Source organism: Varanus komodoensis, unplaced genomic scaffold (genome assembly GCF_004798865.1).
Source record: "Varanus komodoensis strain SLA01 unplaced genomic scaffold, ASM479886v1 scaffold33, whole genome shotgun sequence".
Taxonomy (NCBI): domain Eukaryota; kingdom Metazoa; phylum Chordata; class Lepidosauria; order Squamata; family Varanidae; genus Varanus; species Varanus komodoensis.
This window is the reverse complement of record NW_025335817.1, coordinates 1,452,591-1,475,329: the sequence shown is the minus strand read 5'-3', so window position 1 is coordinate 1,475,329 and position 22,739 is coordinate 1,452,591. Positions and strand designations below refer to the sequence as shown.

The 22,739-nt window shown below is 46.8% G+C and overlaps 1 protein-coding gene across 3 annotated transcripts in view; it reads right to left on the bottom strand.

Annotated features, from left to right (window-relative positions):
• The window catches only part of FAM189A1 (family with sequence similarity 189 member A1), a 157,609-nt gene that overhangs the window by 83,035 nt on the left and 51,835 nt on the right, over nucleotides 1–22,739 (bottom strand). For 2 of the 3 annotated variants that reach the window (XM_044438689.1, XM_044438694.1), the window contains exon 2: nucleotides 9,612–9,668. Coding sequence is in view for 1 of the 3 variants with exons in the window: in XM_044438694.1 (XP_044294629.1) it covers nucleotides 9,612–9,668 (57 nt within the window). In the remaining 2 variants the exon portion in view is untranslated. Of the gene's footprint in view, nucleotides 1–3,925; nucleotides 5,219–9,611; nucleotides 9,669–22,739 lie in introns of those variants that run through there. The other variant, XM_044438692.1, reaches the window with a different exon arrangement.

Here is a 22,739-nt window from a genome sequence, read left to right as displayed (position 1 = left end):
TCCAGTCTAAAAGCATCTGAGGGCTGAGCGACACCGCTTCAATTTCTGTCTCGGCCACAGGGCACGACGGACTCTGACGCTCCCAGCCCAGCTTTACAGTTATTCCCACTGACTTGCACGGCCGGCGCCTCACATCACATTAGCATCCTTCGGAGAGATGCTGACGTTGGCTCTCTTGGACACTCTGATTCAGACTATGCAGGCGATGCTTTTCCAGAATTCCGAGTTGCCTGGAGGAACCGCTGAGTCTGCATGGACTGAGGAAGTTCCTGCACCAAACTCTTAGTAGGCCATTAGCACCCATGGAGCACAGCGCGGGCGCTTGCATGGGCACGTGCCTGAGCCTAAGAGTTCCGTGCAACTCAGGCATCCATATATATTGTATTGCTAACGTTGGCTGCTTCATGGTTGGCGCATGCTTTGTGTCACCAAGCTTATGGTGAAATAATTATTTCACCATAATAAATTATGACTTATGGGGAAACGAAACGAAAGCCTTCCAAAAGGCCCTCTCCAGGACATTCCTGCTTAGTTGTTCGAAATTAGTGCTGGCTTCACTTATGCACTGAATCCCTCTCTTCTTTGGTCTTCCTTCCTTCTTCTGCCCTCAACTTTCCCTGGCCGGATTGTCTTCTCCAGTGAGTCTTTGTTCTCTCATGTACACATTAGTTTTGTTTCTAGGGAACGCCCTGGTTTGGTTTGATCCAGGGCCCACTTGCTTGTCTTCCTGTTGGTCCAGAATATCCATAAAGCTCTCCTGCAGTACCATGTTCTGAACACACTGAGTGTCTTGCGGTCAGCTTCTTTCACACCCACACAGGAATATAATTGTGGGAATGATCTTGGCCTCAGTCTCTAGTGAAACATCCTTACATTTGATGATCTTCCTAGTTCCTTCTTTACTCCCTTTTCTTGGCTGCCGTCTCCCCTTTGCACGGAGCCAAAGTATACAAACTTTGTCACTACTGTGATTTCCTGATTGTTGACAGCAGAGCTCTGTAATTCTTCTGCAGTCATGATTTTTGCTTTCTTAATTTTCAGCCAGTTTTGGCAGAAATTGTGATCTGATGGATTTAGTTTGAATCTGGTACTGGATGCTAATTAATGTGGCTAGAGTGCTTTAGTGGGAAAACAAGGAAGCGTGCAGTTTGATGGACTGCATCCTCAACATAAATGTGGAGGTTTGAAATCATCCAACAGAGAATGGGGGCGGGGTGTTCTGGCTGCCTAGGTCCCACACTTTAGAAGGAGCAATCTATAGTCCATCTCCTCCTCTCCAGAGGAGACTCCAGGCTCCTCTACTCCCTGCCCTCCAGAATACCACTTTTATGACCTCAAAGGGACAGCCAGTGTGCCCCTTTCCGCCATAGCTGTGAATTGTGGGATGGAGAACAGAACCGCAGCACTAAGGTCAGAGCTGGGTTTTCAGCCTCAGATCTAGGCATCAGAAGAATCGTACGGCCCCCTAGATACTGTCCAGGACCCATAGCTTAACTTCCTAAATAAAAATATTAATCATGTGAAAAGGGTCAGGAATTAAATGCTTGCTAAATTAAATTAAATTAGATTAAATGCTCATTCCTTGTTCCACAGGAGAGCCAGTGTGGTGTCGTGGTTAAGAGCATGGGACTGGGACTCAGACGATCAGGATTCTAGTCCCCGCTCAGCCATGGAGCCAACTGGGTGACTTTGGGCCAGTCACAGACTCTCAGCCCAACCTACCTCACAGGGTTGTTGTTGTGGGGATAAGATGGAGGAGGAGGAGATGTGAGCTGCCTTGAGCCCTTTGTGGGAAAAAGGCAGGATATAAATTGAAAAATAAATAAATAAATAAATAAAATTGCTTTGCTGGGGATCGCATAACCCAAAAATGGCGAGAAGCACAAAAGCAGCACCACAATATGGAAGAAACTCAGCCAGTGCATGGAGTTTTAGGTATGTAAAATAAAAGCTAAATATTATTGATAACACACGATAGATTGCAAACAGATCTGGCTTGGCACAAGAACCCAAGCTAGCAATAATTCCATTTTTCCCTTCCTTTAGAAAAATAAACTCACGACTAGTGTCAAAATATGCTGCTGATTCAAGAATGTTGATGTTTTGTGATGGCTGAAAAAGTGCTTGTGGCAAAATAGAGCAAAACAATGGAAAAAAGGTCCACAGAAAACTTTGCTGTAGTTAATACTGAGCTGCACTTCCTATCCTATCAACTTGTTCTGACATCAGGAAATAAGGGTTTCGGAAAAAGTGGACACCAAAATGATTAAAAACCAGTGCAGACAAAATGCACGTGCAAGAAAAGGTTGCATAGCTGGGCATCTTCCTACACTTCAACTATATGATCTCAAGCATGTGATCGGATTAGACACAACTCCAGACGCCCATGATATTCCTCAAAGAGCAGCCGCAAGAGTTGGAGGGCCCCTGTGTAAGACACCTCAGTTGGTGCCTCCACCAGTGAGTCCACCTTCTCGTCAACATGGTCGCCACCAGGCATGGCTCCTCAACCTCTTTCTCAGTGCTACCTTGATGGGAGCCTCTCCTTCTCCTCTTTCTCATTCCAAATGGCCTGGGCCAGAACAAGAGACAATGCTGAAGAGCAGGAACAGCTCTTCTTAGGGGGCTTTGCTGAGGTGTGGGCTCTTGGCAAGAGCTGGTCATGCCTACCCTTCATGCCAGGCCTAATACCTAAGTTCTAAAGAACTGAGCAAGATGCCTTGGACCAGGTCAAAGTATTTGCCCAGCTGGTCCCACATTCTAGACTTTGATGACCACGCCTGTCAAGGCTCCAGGAAGTCAAAAGCCACAACCTCCAGGAGATGGGACCATGGCCTCCTCCTGCTGTTGACCTGCACCTACTGGCCTTCAGAGGCATGCCACCTCTGATCCCAGAGGCAGCACACAACAGTCATTCTCAGGAGCCACTGGAACATGGTCGATCCCCAATGTTTCCAGGCGCTCATACAGTTCTTCACTGGGCCACAGAGGTCCGGCAAGCTTTCACACCTGGACAGGCGTCTGGCACGAGCTCTAACACAACTACATTCATGTCGCCTTTACTGGAAGAAGAAGAAGAAGAAACACATTCTACTGAAAACTGCAGCTCAAAATGGTAGGACTTTCAAAAAAAAAATGAGCATTCTTTTTTTGACTTCCAAAAATGGGGGTGAGAAGGGAGATGAGGGGAAGAAGGAATGCACTCAGATGGGTTGAAAGGCCACCATATAATACGGCCTCCTGTAAAAGAGGTGGGAGGAAGCATATCTGCAATTGCTTTGGACCTCAGCTACCAGCACTTCCAACCACCGGCCGTGCAGGCAGGGACGTCCGGGAGGTGACATCCCAAGCACCTGCGAATCTACTTTCTGCCTACGCCTCTTCTTCAGCATCCCCTATAACATCTGAGGACGAAGTGGGCTGTAGTCCAACTCTCTTTGACGGCACTAGATTGGAGAGGGCTGGCCCACCTTCTCTCTTCTTGGATGGCTTTGCTGGCCTAAGGGAGATCACGACGGAAAGCTAGGAGGGACAGGGGAGTGCCGGGCTGGGCCTGAGGGATTCACAACCTGGGCAAACCCAGGCGGAATTCCTTCCCGCCGTCTTTGTTCTGTGTAAGCTCATGTAATGCCACGAGCAGTCACTCAGTCAAATAATAATGACACAGTTGCCTCTCCTGCACAAAGGGCTGTCTTCATGCTAATTTTACGCTCTTTAAGCTGCTTGTTGTAATGCAAACCCACTTGGGGAAGAGGTCAGGGGACAAAAGTCAAGGAATAAATATTTGATAAATACGTCTTAAAATATATCTTGTAAAAGCCGAGCCAAGCATGACCACTGAATCTCTCTGCGGAGGGCGCCACTTCAAAATAGGCCAACCAACAGAGAAGAGGGAGAAATAGCATTCGTATATTCCAATATTTACTGCACGAGCAAGTCGGAGGCGACGAAGCACGTCGGCGTGCAGGTGGCCCTTTGTGCTGGGAGATTACAGGGTTTGTCAAGCGTCGAAGCCGGTTCTGAAAATAATAATCACACATCAGACATGCAAGTCCATCAGCAAAGCAATATTTCCAGTTCAGCCAAGGCGCGATGAGCGTACACGCTGTTGCAAAGTAATCAATTAGCGGCGGTTATTTGGCGGCTTAATCACTCAAGAGTGGCACTCATTCGTTTATTTATTTATTTGACCCATTTGCTTGCTCAGTGAACAACAAGACCGAATGCAGGAGAGAGGGAGCAGAAATGCAGCTGCGTCACTGAGCGTCAGCGGGTATGTTTCGGGGGAGTGTCAAGGCAGCTTTTCCCAGCTGCTGCCCCCGTACCTGTTTATTGCTGGTTGAGGCATGCTGGGAACTGTAGTCCAATACAACTGGAGGACACAGCCTGGGAAACACTGACCTGAGGCCCTTATCATTAAATGTATGCTTTAAAAGAATAATGAGGGAAAGATAGAAGAATGAAACCAATATGCAATGGGAAGCTATCCACTGAAAATTGGCTGTTATGCCTTCCGGAATGCATCCTCAGCAAATCTCAGCAGATTTCCAGGGAATGCAGGAAATGGAGAGCTGAGTCACCCCTGCATGGATACACACAGATGTTCAATACACAAGCCTGGCTCATAACGATGCTCGGAACGATGCACGACCTCTTCCCTATCAGCCACAGAATACATATTGCAACACACGGAGTGGGATGAAAGCAAGCCTTCAAGAGGTACTGATGCATTCACACAACCCAACCACAAAAAATGGGTCTGGACTTGGGACTGAAGGCTCAACTCTTCCTGTGGACACATGGCCACCCTTAGCTGCTGGCGATGACGCAAAATGCTTGTGCCCACACAACACCTTGTGCAACTCACGTGTCTTGGAGGACCTTTCCAAGGCACCTTCCAGTGGTGGTGTAGAAGACGCGGTAGCAACTTTTTTCCCTGCAGTACTTAGGTAATATCAGGAGGACACACGGAGCCAGTCCAACCTCAGCTTCTTTGCATGATGGCGTTCCTCCATATCCCCAAGTCTTTCCACTGGTGTGAGAAGTAGCCACTCCTCCCACAAGATGTCTCCTAGGTGATCCTTGTAGGACAGGAAAGCAAAACACCACAAAATGGCTCCCCACCCCAACAAAGCCGGCCTGGGAAGGGGCAGCCCAAAACCAGCTTATTTCTATTCTCCTTGTGCAGCACCGATGAACAAACCAACAGCTTATAATCTTTTCTCGAAGTGGTATAGTCCCCGCTGCAGGAGCAGTTGAGTAGGGTCACCCTAACACAGCCGCTCTTCTGGACATGGCCAGGGATCATTTATCCTACAACTTCACTTCCTTTACTGTAACACCACTGATGGCCTGAGATTTCCCAGCCAACTGCACCTCCAAAACTATTACTCCCTGTTTGCTGAACCGTCTTTTTCATTCACCTGCCGAGTTGCCCTGATGGGGCATTTGTAGCCTGTGCCAGTTGGACATCCTGATATCACGCTGACCTCACTTAAGCACAACGTACCATTTCTTCACTCTTCTGCTAGCATCCTACATAATGAATCAGTCAACAGAACCAATAAACACACACATTATCATTACGAAAACCTTCTGGGATAACCCCCTATGGGCCAGCTTACGAAACTCAAAAGTGGCAAGACTAGAACCCAGACCTCCAGAGTCCCAGGCACACTAACTGCTATGCTAGATGTACAATACATTCCTTAGAAGTGTTGTCAGTGGATGTCCTAACCTTCAACGGATTAGAAGATGGGATAAACATTTGCTAAACCAAGAAATAAACACTCCCGTACCTGGTTGCTTATACGCCAATCAGACCAAACTCAGAAAAGCTGATCCCTGAAACAACCCAACGCTTTATCGCTGTTCTAAGATTCTATTACAATCAGCTAAGACCCAGCAAGAACGAAAATGCTGACCGGGCTGATTAACCAGTCCCTGGTCTGCGACTTTAATTGCATGGTGCTCCAAGTGCATTGTCGTCTGCCAAAAAGCACGGTGGAAGGTAATAGCCCTGGAACGCAATTGCTATGGAAAGAAAATAAGCTATTCTAACCTCACACAAATCATAAAGACTGCTTTCGTTTCATAAAACATGGCACATGCAGCATTCGTCGTAAAAGGGCTTTTGTGGATATAATCGGCAGAAATCACGCATGCATGGGTTAAAGAAAAGTTCGAGACATGCTGTAAATTTATTTCTGGTGTGAATCCCAGTGCAGTACATTAATATAAACAGCTCCAGAGAAACAGGTGATGTCATTGTTCGCACCCCTACCTCTTTGGAGAAGGCAAGGTCCAATGGGCTAGAGTGGGAGAAGGAAGCTGCATGGCTTCCCTGGATGTCCTGCAGGGGCTAGAAAGTAATTTACCCCCTCTCCCCCTCCCTCCCGAGCTTTGTGTCCTCCCCGATCCTGCCTGTTGACAACATTCCTTTCCACCCCCATGAAGAATCCAAAGGCGCACATGGGTTATCCTGCCTGAACCCGGTCCAGGAAGTACACGGGTGCTACTCTATGGAAGAACGGCACTGGCAATCATTTTTAAGAATACGAAAGCAGTAACGGTTGCACGGATGTTTCAATGCTTGTTTTGGTATGGCAGAGCACAGCCTCCTCTACTGTTGGTGGGAAGCTTATGATGGTTCTAAAAGAGAGGAGAGAGGAGCAGAGGGAAGAAGAGAGGAGGAGGGGAGAGGAGAAGAGAAGACAGAAGAAGAGAGGAGGAGAGAGGAGAACAGAGGAGACAGAAGGAGGAATGAGGAGGAGAGAGAAGAAGAGAAAGAAAAAGCCATGGGTCAGATCCTCAGCTTTTCTTACAAACCACCTGAGTGCAGAGTTTGCCTGTGCATGAGCCCAGCTTTTTTCTAAATCCACCCAGAATAAACATTCACGTGAAAGTTGCATTAACTTTCGTATTTAGATATGTGGAAACTGTTGAGTGCTGCTCTGCATCTTGTCCAGTTGGGACTCTTGGCAAAGGGCAAGGGAGCCAAACTTCTGCAAGCCCAAGGGTACATTCAGTTTCGGAGAAGCTTTGAGGGGCCCTGTCACGGAGGAAGACGGGGCTGAAGACAAACAGTAGGGTTCAAAACAGCAAACAAACCAGCACATCCTGATGCAAATAGGAGAGGGGATTTTAGGATGGAGGGAAGCGCTGCAAAAGCCATGGAAGTACAACATTGCATTACTGATGTCTGGGGAAAGGAGGTAAAGCCAGACAGAGAGACGAGGGGATCTGGGAAATGGCAGAGAGATGGACTGGAATGGCCGGCACATGCAGGCACATTGGGGGTGTCCGAGCAAAAGAACATTTAGAGTTTATTCAGATGTACAGGGAAAACAAGCAGCATGGAGGTAGCCCACAAAGGGACTACCAAGACGGAGTCCATCGTGGACAGTTACGGACACAATTTGGGGGAAGCTGGGATCCTGTAGGCAGTTTGCCAGAGTTACACAAGAGCAAACCAAAAGGGTTGAACGGATCCAGACAAAAGACACAAAGGGCTTTCAGGTGTATGTGGGGAACAAGACTTGCAACCTGGATTCCTGGATTCCACGTCACGTCTAAACCTGCTCGTACAGGTTTGGGCTTTCAGCAGCCATATCCTGGTAGAGATTCTGCTCATTTTGTCCTGATGAGAGGTGCTAAATTTGGCCCGTAGGTCTGGGGTTCAACCCAACACACGACTCTGCAGATGTCCAATTCAGCAGGCATTCCTAATCTTAATTTTCCAGGCACTAAGAAAGCTCAAAACACCATTTCACTCTTGGTTTTGAGCTGCTGTTTTGTCTTAGATTTTAATGCTGTCTGGATGGTTGTGCCTTTTGATATTATTAACCACAGCTGGCCTATAATTGGATGATATTTATTAAGTAAGCTGCTTTGGAAGGGCTTCTGCTTTTAAAAGGTGGCCCAGAAGTATTACAAATAGATAAAAATACAGTGAAAGCTCACTTCAGTTCCCGATTCCTTTTCTTCTGGTTCTCCACACTGCCAATTAATGGACAAGCCCCTCCATTTCTCCCATGGACCCACTCATCCTTTGAGCAAATATCTATAGCGCAGCTAGGCCTTGCTCGACAAGTTGAAATAAGATGAATTATTCAGCAGAGGCTAGTGGGTGCTTTGGATTAAGTGAAAACTACTAAATGGTTTTTGAACTGTTCAGAAAACCAGGCTTTAGAGCAGATGTCATTAGCAATTGTCTGGATCCATCAATGTTCAGACCGCGCTGAGAAAGCTAACACAAAAATGTAGCAGAAAGGAGCAAGGGAAATAAAGAGAGTTTATGTGAGGGGGACCTGACCCCACAGAATGCTTTACAATAAAGGACTTGGCTTTTTCCAGTTGTCAGAAAATTAGTTTTCAAAATATCCTTCTTCCTATTTAGCTGATTAATGAATAGCATCTATTTCAATTAACACTGCAATCTTGGTACATAAACACCTTGGCACAGAAATTCCTCACAATACCATTCCATTAATGTCCGTGAATTTATACCAAATTAATTGTGTGAAAGACAAGAATTATTCCCCCCAAACCCTGTGCTTTATATTTTCATTGGCTGTTTAATGAACATGCCTAATGAGAAACATTTAGTTCCTAATTGGTATCTTGCATAACAAACCATGCTAGAAAGATACCAGGAAATTAATACCCACCTCCCCAGAAAAGAAGGGATGATTTCAACGAATCTTCTTCACTTTATAATGGACAGGAAACAGCCCAGGGGCCAAGTGGGAGGCAGAGAAAAGGCATAAAGTTGCGCATAAACTTGCTAATTTCCTAATGCAATTATTTCATTAACTGATATCCTGCATTTTTTCCTAGAATGCCACTCTAGGATGCTCGCAGTAAAATTCAGATTAAAGCAAAATCTTAATTAAAACAAAGTGCTAAAAACAATCAGAACACTAGAACAAATATTAGCAATTCTCCAGCAACAGACCAGCTTATAAGGCAAAGGTCTTCCTGAAAGAAACTATATTTGCCTAGTAGTGCAAAGACAACAGAGGAGGAGGGCATTTCAGAGCCAGGGAAAAGCCACCAAGTGTCTCAGAATAGAAGAACCTGGGCTCACTCAATGAAACCAATTAGTGGAGATTCAGGGCAAACGGCGGAAAGGAGTTCTTTGCGTGTTACGTCGTTAAGCTTTAGGACTCACTTTGCAAGATGTCCTAATGACCACCAGTTCAGATGGGAGGGGGCTGAACAGATTCCTGGAAGAGAAGGCTACTGGTCTTGATGGCTATATGCTGCCCCCGTTATCAGAGGGAGAATGCCTACATACGGCAGTTGCTGGGGAACACGGGCCGGAGAGTGCTTTCTGTACTCATCTCTTGCTTGTGGGATGTTGTGGCGAGCTGGCTGGCCACTGTGTGGACAAACATCTGGACGAGACGGACCTTCAGCAGGGCTCGCCTTGCGCTTGAGGCCTTCCTCGCCTGTCCTCATGACATTTGCAAGGAGATCTGCTAGATGTGAGGACCAAGCCGTCCTTGCTTTGCGCGTTCGGTAGATTTCTACGCTCTTTGTCCTTGCTTTCATCTTCCCTGCAATGTTGCCCTCAACTCTGACTTAAGTAGGAAAAAGCTCTTACTTACCACCAAGGAGAGGGGCCTTTTCCATGACACAACGCCAATCAGTCCCGATAGCAGCACCTGAAATCAAGTCAGGATGGTCAGCATAAAGGCAAAAACACACCAAGTGTTCAGAAGCGGCATTGATTTTGGACCAAACCAGAAGAACATTTTCATGGTGCTTCTACTCTTGAGCAGAGATGGTGGAAGAAGGGCCAATCTGCATTTGATGTCACCCTTCCCCAACTTAGTGCCCTCTTGCATAACAATCCCTGGGTGGATGAGAAGGATGGGCATCCAACACACCTGTAGGATGCTGCCTTGAAAAGCACTTAAACCTGGCCAGATGGAAAACATTCCTGGCATTCACCCTAAAGAATCATAGAACGATAGAGTTGGAAGGAACCATGAAGGCCATTGAGTCCACCCCCTGCTGTTGCCGGACACCAAGTCACACCATCCCACTCAGGTGGCTGCCCAAGTTCTTTCTGAATCTCCCCAGTGTGGGAGAGCCCCCCACCTCTCCAGGCAGCTGGTCCCACTCTCCTATGGCTCTGATCATGAGGAAGCTTTTCCTGATGTCCAGCCTGAATCTGGGTTGCCGCAACTCGAACTGATTATTCCGTGTCCTACGCTCTGGCATCAGCAGGAAGAGATCTTGACCTTCCTCTTTGTGACAGCCTTTGAGGTACTTCCAGAGGGATCTCATGTCCACCTTCAGCCTTCTCTTCTCAAGGCTGAACATGCCCAGTTCTCTCAGTCTCTCCTCTCAGGGCAGTGTTTCCAAACCCTGGATCATTTTAGTTGCCCTCCACTGGACCCTTTCTAATTTACCTGCATCTTTCTTAAATCTTGGTGCCCAGAACTGGACACAGTATTCCAGGTGAGAATACATGTTGGAAAGCTCACACTTCCCTGCTTTTTGACATGAACACATTTCCAACAGCATCCCTGCTTGCAGCTGAAGGACAGCAGCTGAGAAGGCAGAGAAAACTGCTCAGAGAAAACAGGCTCCAACGTTCACCCACAAACCTTGCAAGCCACGCTGCATATCCAGCCCGTCTGCCCACTGCTCAGTCCCTGCAATGCCCACTCTATCTCACGCGGTAGCTTTCCCGTTTTACTGAAATGTCTCTGCCTTAATGCAGATCGCTGGATGACAGCCAAGCCTGAGAAGAGCCGAGAATGTCTCTTTGCAGGTAATTAAATTTGCTCACATAGCTAGGAGAGCCTATTATTGCTGTTACGATAACTGTCCCGGGGTTGGTAATCCTGTAAGGCAGCATTGCTCTCAGGAAGGTGAAATGACAGGGTTAGATAGTTCAAGAGAAGGCATGGCAGTGAACATCCACTCAATTAAATACGCGCTCTGGCTGAAAGGGTAAGGCCGGGCTTAAAAAGGAAACGACACAGGAGGTCAGGTCATGCTGTTACAAATAATGCTGAGGACCCCCTGGGTACACAATTCAACCCACCAGTTTTCTTGCTGGTGAGATGTCAGGCCAATAACTCGCTCCCTAGCACCAGGCACAGTTCTGACCTACCTTGCAAGTCTGTTGTACAGGGAAAGGTTTGCTTTCTTACTCCCAGCAAGGTCTTATCCGGCTTTTTAACCACTCTGTTTGGTATCTAAACTACTGTTATTCAACTCTACACAATCCTTTCCTCTGTGGAACAACTTTGCATGCAGAAAATCTTTGTTCAGAGATGCACAACCTGTGGGTCAAAATCTCTGGAAGGTGGTGAATTGCCCAGCTTTTCTATCCGTCACTATGACTGGCAAGCTGGTCCATTGGTAGCTCAGCAGTTATCAACTGGCTGTGTTCAGATATTTTATGATGTTCCTCCTGGGTGAAAAATGGGCTGCCACTTCCTTTATGCAGCTGCCCAGCAAAATAAAACCATACTCTCAATTTTTCTTTATTTCTCTTTCAGTTTCCTGTCTTTTTTACCATTGTATCCCAAACAGTGGTGTTCCGCAATAAATGTCAAAGAGAACAACTGTTCCATAAATTATTCACATCGATTGAAACCATGCTTAACCTTTTGGTGTTATAAAAATTACAATAATAGGCGTTAAATGTGTTTTAAAGTTTTCATTCTTTCAGGATCCAATCACTCACTTTTTTGATGGTTTGATGAATAGCATCATCAAGCTAATCAATGAGTGAAGTTCCGCTCACTCACTGTTTCATGATTAGCATCATCAAGCTAACCGATAATTAAATAATGTTCTAATAATGTTAATCCTCTGTGAATACTTTGTTATTTGGCTGGTCAACTGATCCAACCATTTTCCGATGAACAAAATGCTCGACCCTATCCATGCTTCACAGATCTTTTTGGAAAATCAATCTGAACTTCTGAGTGAGCAAATTTCCTACATAACATTCTTCTTTGGGAAGACACCATTGCCCACTACAAAGAAGAAGGAAAAATCACATGGGTATCTTAACCTTGGAAGCATATCCAGGAAGTCAGCATTCAAGACAAAGGACGGAACTTGTGACTTAATGGCCTTTGACTTTTCTGCTGACAGCAGTTATGATGGAGAAACCAGGGCCTCTGAGAACCAAGATGAAGGATCCCATTAGCAGCCCCTCAAGAAGCCTCATCAAAACCCACACTGAAATTCCACTTGTAGTCACATAGCGTGTCATACTCTTAAGGTTTCTGTTAACCCTAAGACCATCCATTGTGAGCAGGACACGTTGGGGCTTCCAAGCGGCCTTGAAAAAGAAGTGTCTTGACTCGCAGCACCAGAGGAGCATTTAGCAGACTGTGTGAATGTGCACAGGAGAGTTCTAGTCACGTGTGTGCTCCTTCAGAAGAAAGCACCACTGCAGGTCAAGTCTCTTGCACCACGAGGCTACGCGTTTGCTCCTCTGGCTCCACACAGACACGATGCCAGGGTGCGCCATCCTGGCCCTCGCGGGAAGGCCAGGCTGCGAGTGAGGCAAACAGCATCATTCTCCCAAGTGCGATGCTGCAATGCTTCATCTCAGCCCTTCCCTGTATGGGAGAGGAAGGCTACAAGCATCCACAGCATGGCTACCGCTCTCCCTTGTCCTGGTTTGGGCAGGATACATGGACCTTGCATGGGATGAAAAGCAGCCCCTCTTCCCCCTCTAACTCCCACCAGATTAGAACTCAGGGTCTCCGCATTTGGCAGAATGATGGGCAATTTGGAAGAGATAAAGGGAATTCCTTCCCAGTAGAGGGGTTGGACTTGATGGCCTTCATGGCCCCTTCCAAATCTACTCTTCCATGATTCTCTGATCCTATCATCCATGGGGTTGGACTCGACGGCCTTCATGGCCCCTTCCAAATCTACTCTTCCATGATTCTCTGATCCTATCATCCATGGGGTTGGACTCGATGGCCTTCATGGCCCCTTCCAAATCTACACTTCAATGTTTCTCTGATTCTGGTTCTATTCCATGGCCAATGGTTGCCCATCTGTCAGAAGTACACCTTTGTACTCCAGTTGATGGAGAACAAGAGTGAGATGCTGTTGACCTCGTATCCCACTCGTGGTCTTCCCGGAGGCATCTGGTTGGTCAGCATGGGAAGCAAATGATGTACCCGATGAACCCTTTGCTGATCCACCAGACCCTTGTCTCCTTAAGTTCTTATAAGCACCACGAGGGCCACAAATGTTCTGAACATGTCTACATCCCTGCACTTAGTGCTAGTTAATTGTCAGTCCAGTCTACCACATGCTTCTCCAGTATCTGTTTTTCCTCCACGATGCTTTAGCGTGTCCCTCCTGTTTTAAAAAACAAAACTCTACTTAATATTGGACTCTTGAAGACCCATCACCCAGCAAAGCTGCTTTGCATACCTATTCAAGGGCTGCATAGCCAATAAGGGGGAAGACAAGACGACACAGCCTTTTGTCAAAATCGAAAACAAGCTTGTTTTCCTTCCAAAATCCATTTCACCTAATCCATGGCAAAAGTAACACAGAGTTCTCAACTCCCCTTTTCTCGGCCTTTTGCGTGTTTTCTTGATCAACAACATTCTCGCTCCACACAAGTATTTGTTTTTATAGAACATGACTTCTATTACGCACGCTTCAAATTTAATGAAAAAACCCCCTATCAGAGTATAATTATGCAGATTAATTTGCAAAACTGCACGAGCTCAAAGCTTCTAAAATCACGATTCAAATTAGGAAAAGGTGTGTGTGGATATGGTGGGCCAGTGTCCCCCCCCGCCTTTGACTGCAACAGAAAGGGCTAATGAATTTCAGTGACAGTTCAAAATCTGTGATGCTGCCTTAGCTAATCAAAATAACTGCAATGTGGATATTGCAACATGGCATCAGCCACATGGCTTTGGAAGAGGAAAAAAACTCAGGGTTGATAAATCTAATTAAGCAAATCTTCATGACAGATCCTACTTCCTTAATCTCTCTGAGTTCAGAAAGCTGGCTTTTCTGATGCTGAGGTCGGAGTCATTGAGTCAACAACATCCTTGCTTTATGAATAGAGGCTCAGACTAAGTTTTTAAGCAGGAACAAGCAAATATGAGACAGTTATAAAATTGATGCTATAGTCTTTGTCGAGAAAGCAAGGAAGGAGAGCAGGTCAAAATAAAGCAGAAACTTTACAGTAAGTGTGGGGAGCTACGGGTTCTCCCTTCGCACATTCAAAGCTACAGACCTTTCTTGCACAATGCTTTGTTCACCAAAGCGTTTTCAGGAAGCACCTGGAATGACTCCTGGCGCACACAGAGAGCAATTCATTGACCCCAGTCTAGAATTTAGAATCATGGAATAGCAGAGTTGGAAGGGGCCACAAAGGCCATCAAGTCCAACCCCCTGTAGTTGTAGGACACCAAGTCGCCCCATTCCACTCAGATGGCTCTCCAGTTTTTTCTTGAATGCCTCTGGTGTGGGAGAGACTCTCCTTATGAGTCTGTCTGAGCCCCATCCTTTTGGGAGGGGTCTTCTGGGAATGAGCACGCCTCCTCCTTCCGTGCTGATCCTCCGATTGGGCCACCCTCCTCTGCCGACATCGCGTCAAGGGGCTGAGACCTGTACCTGCCTCACCTGTCTCTGAGAAATTGCCCCTCCTGATAGTTGTAAATCTGGAGGCTGTCTGCACACCTGGGGAGTCTGGCCTCGAAAGAAGCACCTCTGCCTCTCTCATCTCAGCATCCGAAGTTGCCAACATTCTGAGGCTTCCTCCTGGCACACAATCCAAGCCAGTGCGTGCTGCAAAGCTTGCACTCTCTAATTGGAGCTCTTCAGCATGCACGAGGGAGTGAGTCATTGCAACAAATTCTCAGCCCTTCTTTCCCAGTTTTCCTTCTCAAACATTTCCTTCTGGGTGACTCTGGGCCAGTCACAGACTCTCAGCCCAACCCACCTCACAGGGTTGTTGTTGTGGGGATAAGAGGAGAATGATGTAAGCTGCCTTGAGCCCCTTGAAGGAAAGGGGCAGATTGCCCAACAGTCTCCCTGCCTGAGCTGACGGAAACTTATTGTTGTAAGCCGCCCCGAGGCTTCGGCGAATGGGGCGGTATAAAAATGTTTAATAAATAAAAAATAAATATAAATTGAAAAATAAATAAATAAATAAATAAATAAAATCTTCCTTGCATTCTTCCAGATGACTCGACCTTCATGAGCTGCTGGGTTCTTTGGCCACCTCCCAACTTAGGCCTTGCCCTATTTTCAGGTCCTATGCTTTACCTCCTTCTGCCTGGCCTGCCTCTTTCTAGGACCTGAGAGATTCAGCCAATGGCAGCTTCTGCCCGCCCATCCCTTTGTGACATCAGAGAAGCTCAGCCAGTTAGGGACTTCACTACCAAGGAATCCCCAGTGCATTATACATTGTTGACATCTTATGCTTATTCTCCCCTTATTCTCATGAAACACCACAATTAACCTGGACTTGTTTTCAAACATTATTCACTCACCATAAAAAGAGACTTTAAAACACAAAACAGCCAGCAACCTTTTGCTCTTCTGCAAGAGGCCAACTCTGACCCAGATCTCCAAGATAATTTTCTAGTTTAGAAAGGAAAAAGGACCTGCTTCTCAAGGTGAGACTTAACAGCAGTAATGCAGTGGCCATGGAGAACGCCAAATGGTCCCACATTAACTTAAAATCTGTGGTGGACAAAAGGCAAAAAGCACAAGATCTGCTTGGATGAGATGGAAAGCAGCAGGCACACTATATAACAGCCAGGCAGTCTGCTGCTTAAGCACTTTCATCTCGGGGAGAAAGCTTTCCAAGGAGGCAGAGAGCAAAACCAGTTTCAGGTGGCCGAAACAGTGCAGAGCATTCGGAAACGCTGAGAAAGGGCCAGTCCTCTCATGAATGCTTTGGCCAGTGTTGACAAGTCACCCAGAAAACCTCTTGCACATCTGTCCACCTGGGTTTGCACTTCTGAATAGTGTGACCAGCAGGCCGGGGAGGGGGGCGGGGTGGAGGACAAATGCCACCCAGGCCTTCTGCTAGCCCTTCGACGCAGCTTTGCTTTGCAGAAATGAGTGGAGGAAGACTTGGGTGGTGCAAATAAGGATGGGCACTCGTTTCTGCACGTAACATTCCTAGGCAGCTGCCAGAGCCCAAACGTCACTGTGCAGCCTCTTGCCGCTGAGACGTACAAAGTGCCTTCTTTAAGGACAAAAAACTATTTTTCCCATTGGTCCAATGAGCCCTGCGTGACTGAGAGCCATCGCTGAAATTCTCCAAGCCACCCTAAAGTATCGCCATTACATTTGAAGCTGAAACTTGTGTGCATTTTCAGCTCTGCCTTTCGTCTTGGGCACTGCTCACTCTTGGAATATACCCCGAGCGCTGGAATGCCAAAACAGGGTGGTGGCGGGGAATGGATTTAAAAAACACAGACTGGGGTCCCGAGCTCCTACAGATCATCCAAAGGGTCAAAATTAACTTGTAGAAACTACAGATGCTACCCCAATTTTTTTAATGTGGGGGTGGTCATCTGAGTTTCAGGGGTCTGTGTTGCTGGCTCCTGCCGTAAAAGAATTGCTCATTGTGCAAAGAAATTCCTTCTTTTCTTTATCTTGAATCTAAAGCTCACTAGTTTTGCTGGGTGGCTTGAAGTTCGCAGATTGCAAAATCTCTGTTTGTTTTGTCAAATTTTGTTTGTGGGATGCACAGACAAAAAGGAACGTGCCACCCACAGATTGGGGTATAGGAGCAAAACTCTGGGCAGCTGGTCCCATCCCTCACCTGTGTCCATGCCCAGGGAGTGGATAACCTACAGCAATGGCACACACATGGTTAGCACCCAGGTATCTGTGCAGGTGCAATTTAGGTGCATCTATCTACGAGACTGCACATTATGTGAGGTTGTCCCTGTAGAAAGTTTGGACATTTCAGTCCAAAATTTTACCCCACTGCTCCGAGGCAACTCAGTTGGCCAACTTTGAATATCCAACAGATCCACAGCTTTCTCGCTCGCTCTCCCCCCCCTCCCCTCTTATTTTTGGCCGACATATCAAGGGGCCTCTTGAGCTGCCGCAGCCCTGAAGGGCCCGAGACAGTGCATTAAAATGACTTTTCTCCAAATCTTCTGGTTTTGTCTCTTTAAAACGTGTCATCCTGGTTCTTCCAATTGCCTTCCCATCTCTGAGCAACTTGATAAATGATGGTGGCAAAATTAGTGTGTTAATGTTGCAAATTGACACAGGTAGCATAATCAATGAGAAACCTAGCAAGATAAATATTCACCATAGCTTCTTCTGAAGGAGTAACAAATTAAAGACTCGCTGTATCCATGAAAAGAACAGGTCATGTTATTTTAAGGGGAAGAACCAGTGCAAGAGAGGAAACAAGAATTGTTTGCATGGGGATGGTCTAGATAATGGAACCGATCCACCTTCACCAGTCCCCTTCACATCCTCCCACACACTGTTCTAGCAGGTCTCCCATATCAAGTGATATGCAGATGTCTGACTCTTCATCTTTCCAGTGTTCAGCTCATTTCATCCCAACTTCCCACTATTTCCAAGTTTATCCGAAACCTTCAGATTGGTTTTAGCCTTTGCTTGAGCATTCTCTTGCAGCTGTGTGTGTATTTTCCTTCCTGCTGGGTACCTTTGCAGTTTTGCCTGATGCACTCATTTGGGCACGCATTCTGAGAGATCAGATATGTTCCTGCCAGTTTTCATTAAAGCTACTTTTGTCTTGCCATTCAATTAGAAGAGTCAAGAGAAGAGAAGGACAGAAAGCAAGCCCATCTCAAGCAGCAGCCATGCCCAAACAAAACACAGTCTAAGGAAGAGCTTGGCTTATCTGTCAGGCTTAACCATTCTAAAACTGTGCGCACACGACACAGTTGATAATCAATGGCTGTTTTCCCAGACAACATACTTCCTTCCACATGCCCTTGTGTGTGCTGAGCTCAATACGATCCTAATCTCCGTCCTGACTTTGCCAGAGGTCATTTTTGGAATGAACATCCTGCTTTGTTAACGCAGTGGATTCTCAAGGTAGCTTATTGCAAGTACTTGAGACAGTGCGATTCTTTTTGAGAACAAACACTGACCATGGCAAGACTGCCCCAGGCACGCTCTGAACGGAACCCTTCAGAGCTCCGGAGGTCCCACACAGCCTAGCTCTCACAGAAGGTTTGACTGGATGGACCAGGATTCCTCCTGCTGCAGGGCCAAGCAGGTAGACTTGCCTCTAGGGTCTAGTTTCCCCCAATCGCCACCACAAAATACAGTTGTCTTGCGGAGTCTTCCCCAGTGCCATTTCCTCCAGATGTGTTCAGCTACAATTCCCAGTGTCCCCAGCCAGCCAAGCCAGAGTTGCAGTCTAACATGTGTGGAAGACACTGCTGGTATTACCTACGGACTGCCGGCTTCAGCGGAACGACAGAAGGGAGCTGTCCACATACACACAAGGAGAGACAAAGGAATATTTCCCCTCAAGCAGCTTCCCTCACATCTAAATGGCTCCCTTTTGAATTGCAGTGGTGGGGAAGGCCAGCTTCCTAACGAGTTCGACACCTGCTGTTAGGCCTTCTCAAAATTAAACAATGCATTTTAAGGGCTCTCGTTGCAGTTCCCCTTTTATGCTTCATATGAACCATGGCAACATTGCGACACAAATGAAAATGTCACTGTTCTGTGTGCATGTGCCTTCAAGAAAAGCCCTTTTCACTGTTTGTAACAATAGTCATTGGAAATCAAATGTCGAAAGAATGAGTTGGCAAAGCTGAACTACTCATAAGTGCTGTGCAGAATCTCTCCGCAAGCAGGGCTCACGTGTGAGAAGATCTCCATGTGCTCTGAATTTCACATCCGATTATTCAAACTCTAAGCACAAAAGTTTGTTTTCATTCAGATCATGCCCCACAGCAAAGCACGTTTTTCATTTTAAAAGTATTTCAGAAAAGGCACTCTCCCGAACTTGAGCCTGCAAAACCCCAGATGCAAAGACAATCCTTCCATGGTTTTGAGCTCATGATGAGGTTTCCAGCCAAAGGAAATTCTAAAAAGATATGCACGATTCGAAAGAATGGAACAGGAGGAGGCAAGAAGCCAGAAAAGCCAGAGATATGACATCAGACTTGATATGTCCCAGCCAAATAAACAGAGTCTCATCTTCTCTCATTTACCTACTGCGGCCCTGAAAACTAATCTCATCGTAATTGCCATGGAAACAGATGCACGGACATGAAGTCGGTGGTGGGCTCTCCTCTCCTGTTGTCGGGGTTTATTAACCATCTGCAGTCGGGGGTCTCATTCAACTTCCACCTTTACCTTTGCCTTCGCCCACCCCCTCCGAAGGCAGGCAGAAGCTCCGCGCACTGAAGTCAGAGCTCTGCAGAAAGGGCTTTGCCAACATGACGGGCAATAAGAGACATGAAAGCAGACGGCTTTGCTAAGCATCAGGACCGGCAGTGAGGGCACCTGCTGAGCCTGACTTCCTGTGGATAGGAGCCCTGGCCCTCTCCCTCCTCTGCACCTCTGCAACCTGGTTGCTCACCGGCCAGGGGAGTGGGAAGGAGAGGCCGATGGGGTGGCCCATAGGAAAGCTTGCAGGCTTTCTGCCTGTCGACGTGGAGAGTGCGAAAGGAGACTGCTTTGGATGCACAGTCTCCAGGGGAATCAGAAGAAGCAGGAGAGGGTCTGGAAATCGGGGCCATGCCAAGACTCTGAGATGAGAGAAGTGGAGAGGTTTTTCTCAAGGTCAGGCTCCCCAGGAGAGCAGGCAGTCTCTGGGAATAACCATGCTGTATGGCTGGCGGGAGGGATTTGGAGCAGGGGAATTGCTCAGACACAGATGAGGCAGGTACGGCTTTTGACCCCATGACACACTGTTGGCAGAGAAGGGCAGCCCAATTAGGGGACTGGTGTGCAGAGAGGAGGCTGGCTCGTTTGCAAGCGGCCTCTCCCGAAAGGGCCAGGCTTGCTCCTAAGGAGAGTTCCTGGAGGTGAATACCAGATGGTGGATTCCTCCCTGCTCCAATCTCAGCCAATTCCTTTTGTGAGCACCTGCTTAAGCAAACAAGCAAGGACATCAGCCTCCTGGGACTGATTTAGGGTGGCTGCCTAAGAATTCCCCCAAAAATTAAGAAATAAAAGTACAAAGGGCCACGCATAAAACAGGTATAGGATCATTCATACATGCAGATTCCAAAATGATTATTATAATTTAAACTGATGAACAGAAAGTCTCTCCATACTGTGAACAACTGGGAGGAGGCAGCCTGAATGCTGTGCTCAGTCGGAGATTCACACCACCTGTGGATGGACAACCCTCCCACCTCTTTTGTCCTCCCTTTTTCGAGGTCTTTTTCTTTAAGCTGGATTTGGATTGGGAAGGCCTTCAACCGGACAACTGGTACTGTCTGTGACATTCTTCCAGGGCAGACATAAAGAGGCAATCTTGGAGAAATAACAGGTCTTGAGGATGCTTTGCCAGATGCAAAAACCAGGTGGAAGCCACATTCACCAAAGGACAGAGAACAAGCTCTGACTTCTGGATAAGTGAAAGGAATCCCCAACAAAGGAGGGCTCTAATCCTAGGCTAAGTTACAACCAGGGACAAGACCAGGGGAACCCACAGTTCAAGGAAAGCAGCCACGTGTTGGGGGTGTTGTTGTCCGGACATGCCCAGTGGTGGGAGACAGCTGAAATGCCCGTGTGAACACGAAAGTCACCAAATGCCTTCCATCGCAGGCCACAAAGGGGGATTTTAAGCTCTGCTATCTTTACCGAAGCATGCAAACCATCAGAAAAAACACAAGATTAAGTTAACAATGTCCAGTGCAGACTTGCAGGCAGATGCTCTGCATGGGGGATATGGCCCATGCGTGAATTGTTAGCCAAGTGACAAACAGGGCAATTCAGAATTCACGTTAGCTATTCTGCACTTTAGATCGTCCATTTACATTATCTGCAGTCTCTGTTTTAATTGTTAGCACAACAAATGAGAGAATAGCAGTCATTTGTTCATGTTAAACCTAGAATTGAGAAGGGTAAAGTATCACCTTCTCTGGCAGAACACTTAAGTACGTACCATGAAAACCTATTACAATCAAGAAACGTATTTGCAAGTCAATCCTATTTAAGCTCCGAAAGTGAGACATGCATTCATTCCTATTTTTTTAATTCCTTATAAGTGAGTTTTCTTCTGTCTGTTTGGTGTGTACCTGCATTGTCTTTGATAAAGGAACCTTCAAATACACTGGGCTGAACCCCCATAATCCCTGGCCTCCATGAGTCATTGCCCATGATGCCTGGCGACAGTGGGAGTTGTTGTCTCACACATCCTGGTGGCTGGAGCAGATGATAAACTCAAATACGGAACTGGGAATGAATGGTGGAAGAGCAAAAGTCAATATGAAGCATTCGGTGGAATGGGGATAGGAAAGAGCCCCTGTGGGAGGGAGGCCGAAATGTGGGAATCAGATGGAAGAGAAAGGATGGTATGTCCATTGTGCTCCTGGATGATGGGACTTGGGGGAGGCAATGTAGTTCATTGGTAGACGGTTGAACCTCTGGCATTTCCACTTTAAAAAACGGTTCAGGCAGCAGATCCTGGAAAAATTATTTCTCTGTCTGACACAATATGTGGTCAAATATGTGGAATTCACTACAGGAACATGTCAAGATGGCTGACTGGACGAATTCACGGAGGCGGAGATGACTATCAATGGCAACCAGTCCCAATGGCTCTATGTTACTTCAAAGGCCAGTTGCTGGGGAACATGGATGCTGTTGCACTCATGTCTTGCCTGTGGGCAGCTGGTTGATCACCACGTGGACACAACACCGTCCTAGGTGGACCTTTCTCTGATCTACCATGGCTTGACTCTTCTGGTGTTTTTAGGAGACCCTGGAGATCAGCTGCAACTCAGTGAAGTCAGTACTTTGGTAGACAATTGCATGGTCTGACCCAGGCAAGACACCTTCATAAGTTCATTTGTGCACCCCATGTTACGTGGACTTCTTCTCATGCAAAGACGCTTTCATCCAACAGAACTTTCTGGTCCTCTCCTCACCCCCTGCAACCTCTTGTCTCGATCTCTCAAAGCTCTGGAGAAGACTGGAGCAGGCAGGAGGATGGAGTCTTCAGTTGGCAGAAGGGCCATTTGGACTTCATCTATTCTAGCGGATGCTTGGTGGTGGCACAGGCAGTCCAGGTCTTCCGGCCCCAGCATCCCCACTCAGGGTTCTGAAATCTTCTGGACCCCTCGCTTATTTACTTCAACTGGTCTCATATAGGAATGCAAGTGCTCAGCCACGTTCCCACCAGAAACACCAGCAAAGTACCCCACGTCCATTTGGTTCTTTGCTCTCCCTTTTACACACATCGCCTGAAAGGGCAGCCAGGAGTGAGGAACCTGCTATATTGCAATCACAACAGAAAAGGTTCTTCAAAAAATCTTAGAAGAACAGAATGGGAAGAGACTACGCTTAGCGCAGGAATCCTACAACCACAACATCTTGTTGTCACCCGCCCAGAGAGCCCATGACTCATGAGGCGACATATTAATTGAAAAAATGCAATAAAATAAATAATCAATCTTTCTTGTATTTCTCTACCACCCAACAGCTAAAACTCCTCGGGCAGGTGACGACATTTAGGACTATAAAATGCAGCATAAGCTCTAACATAAAAGTTTGAACTGGGGCATCCTGAAAGGAAAAGC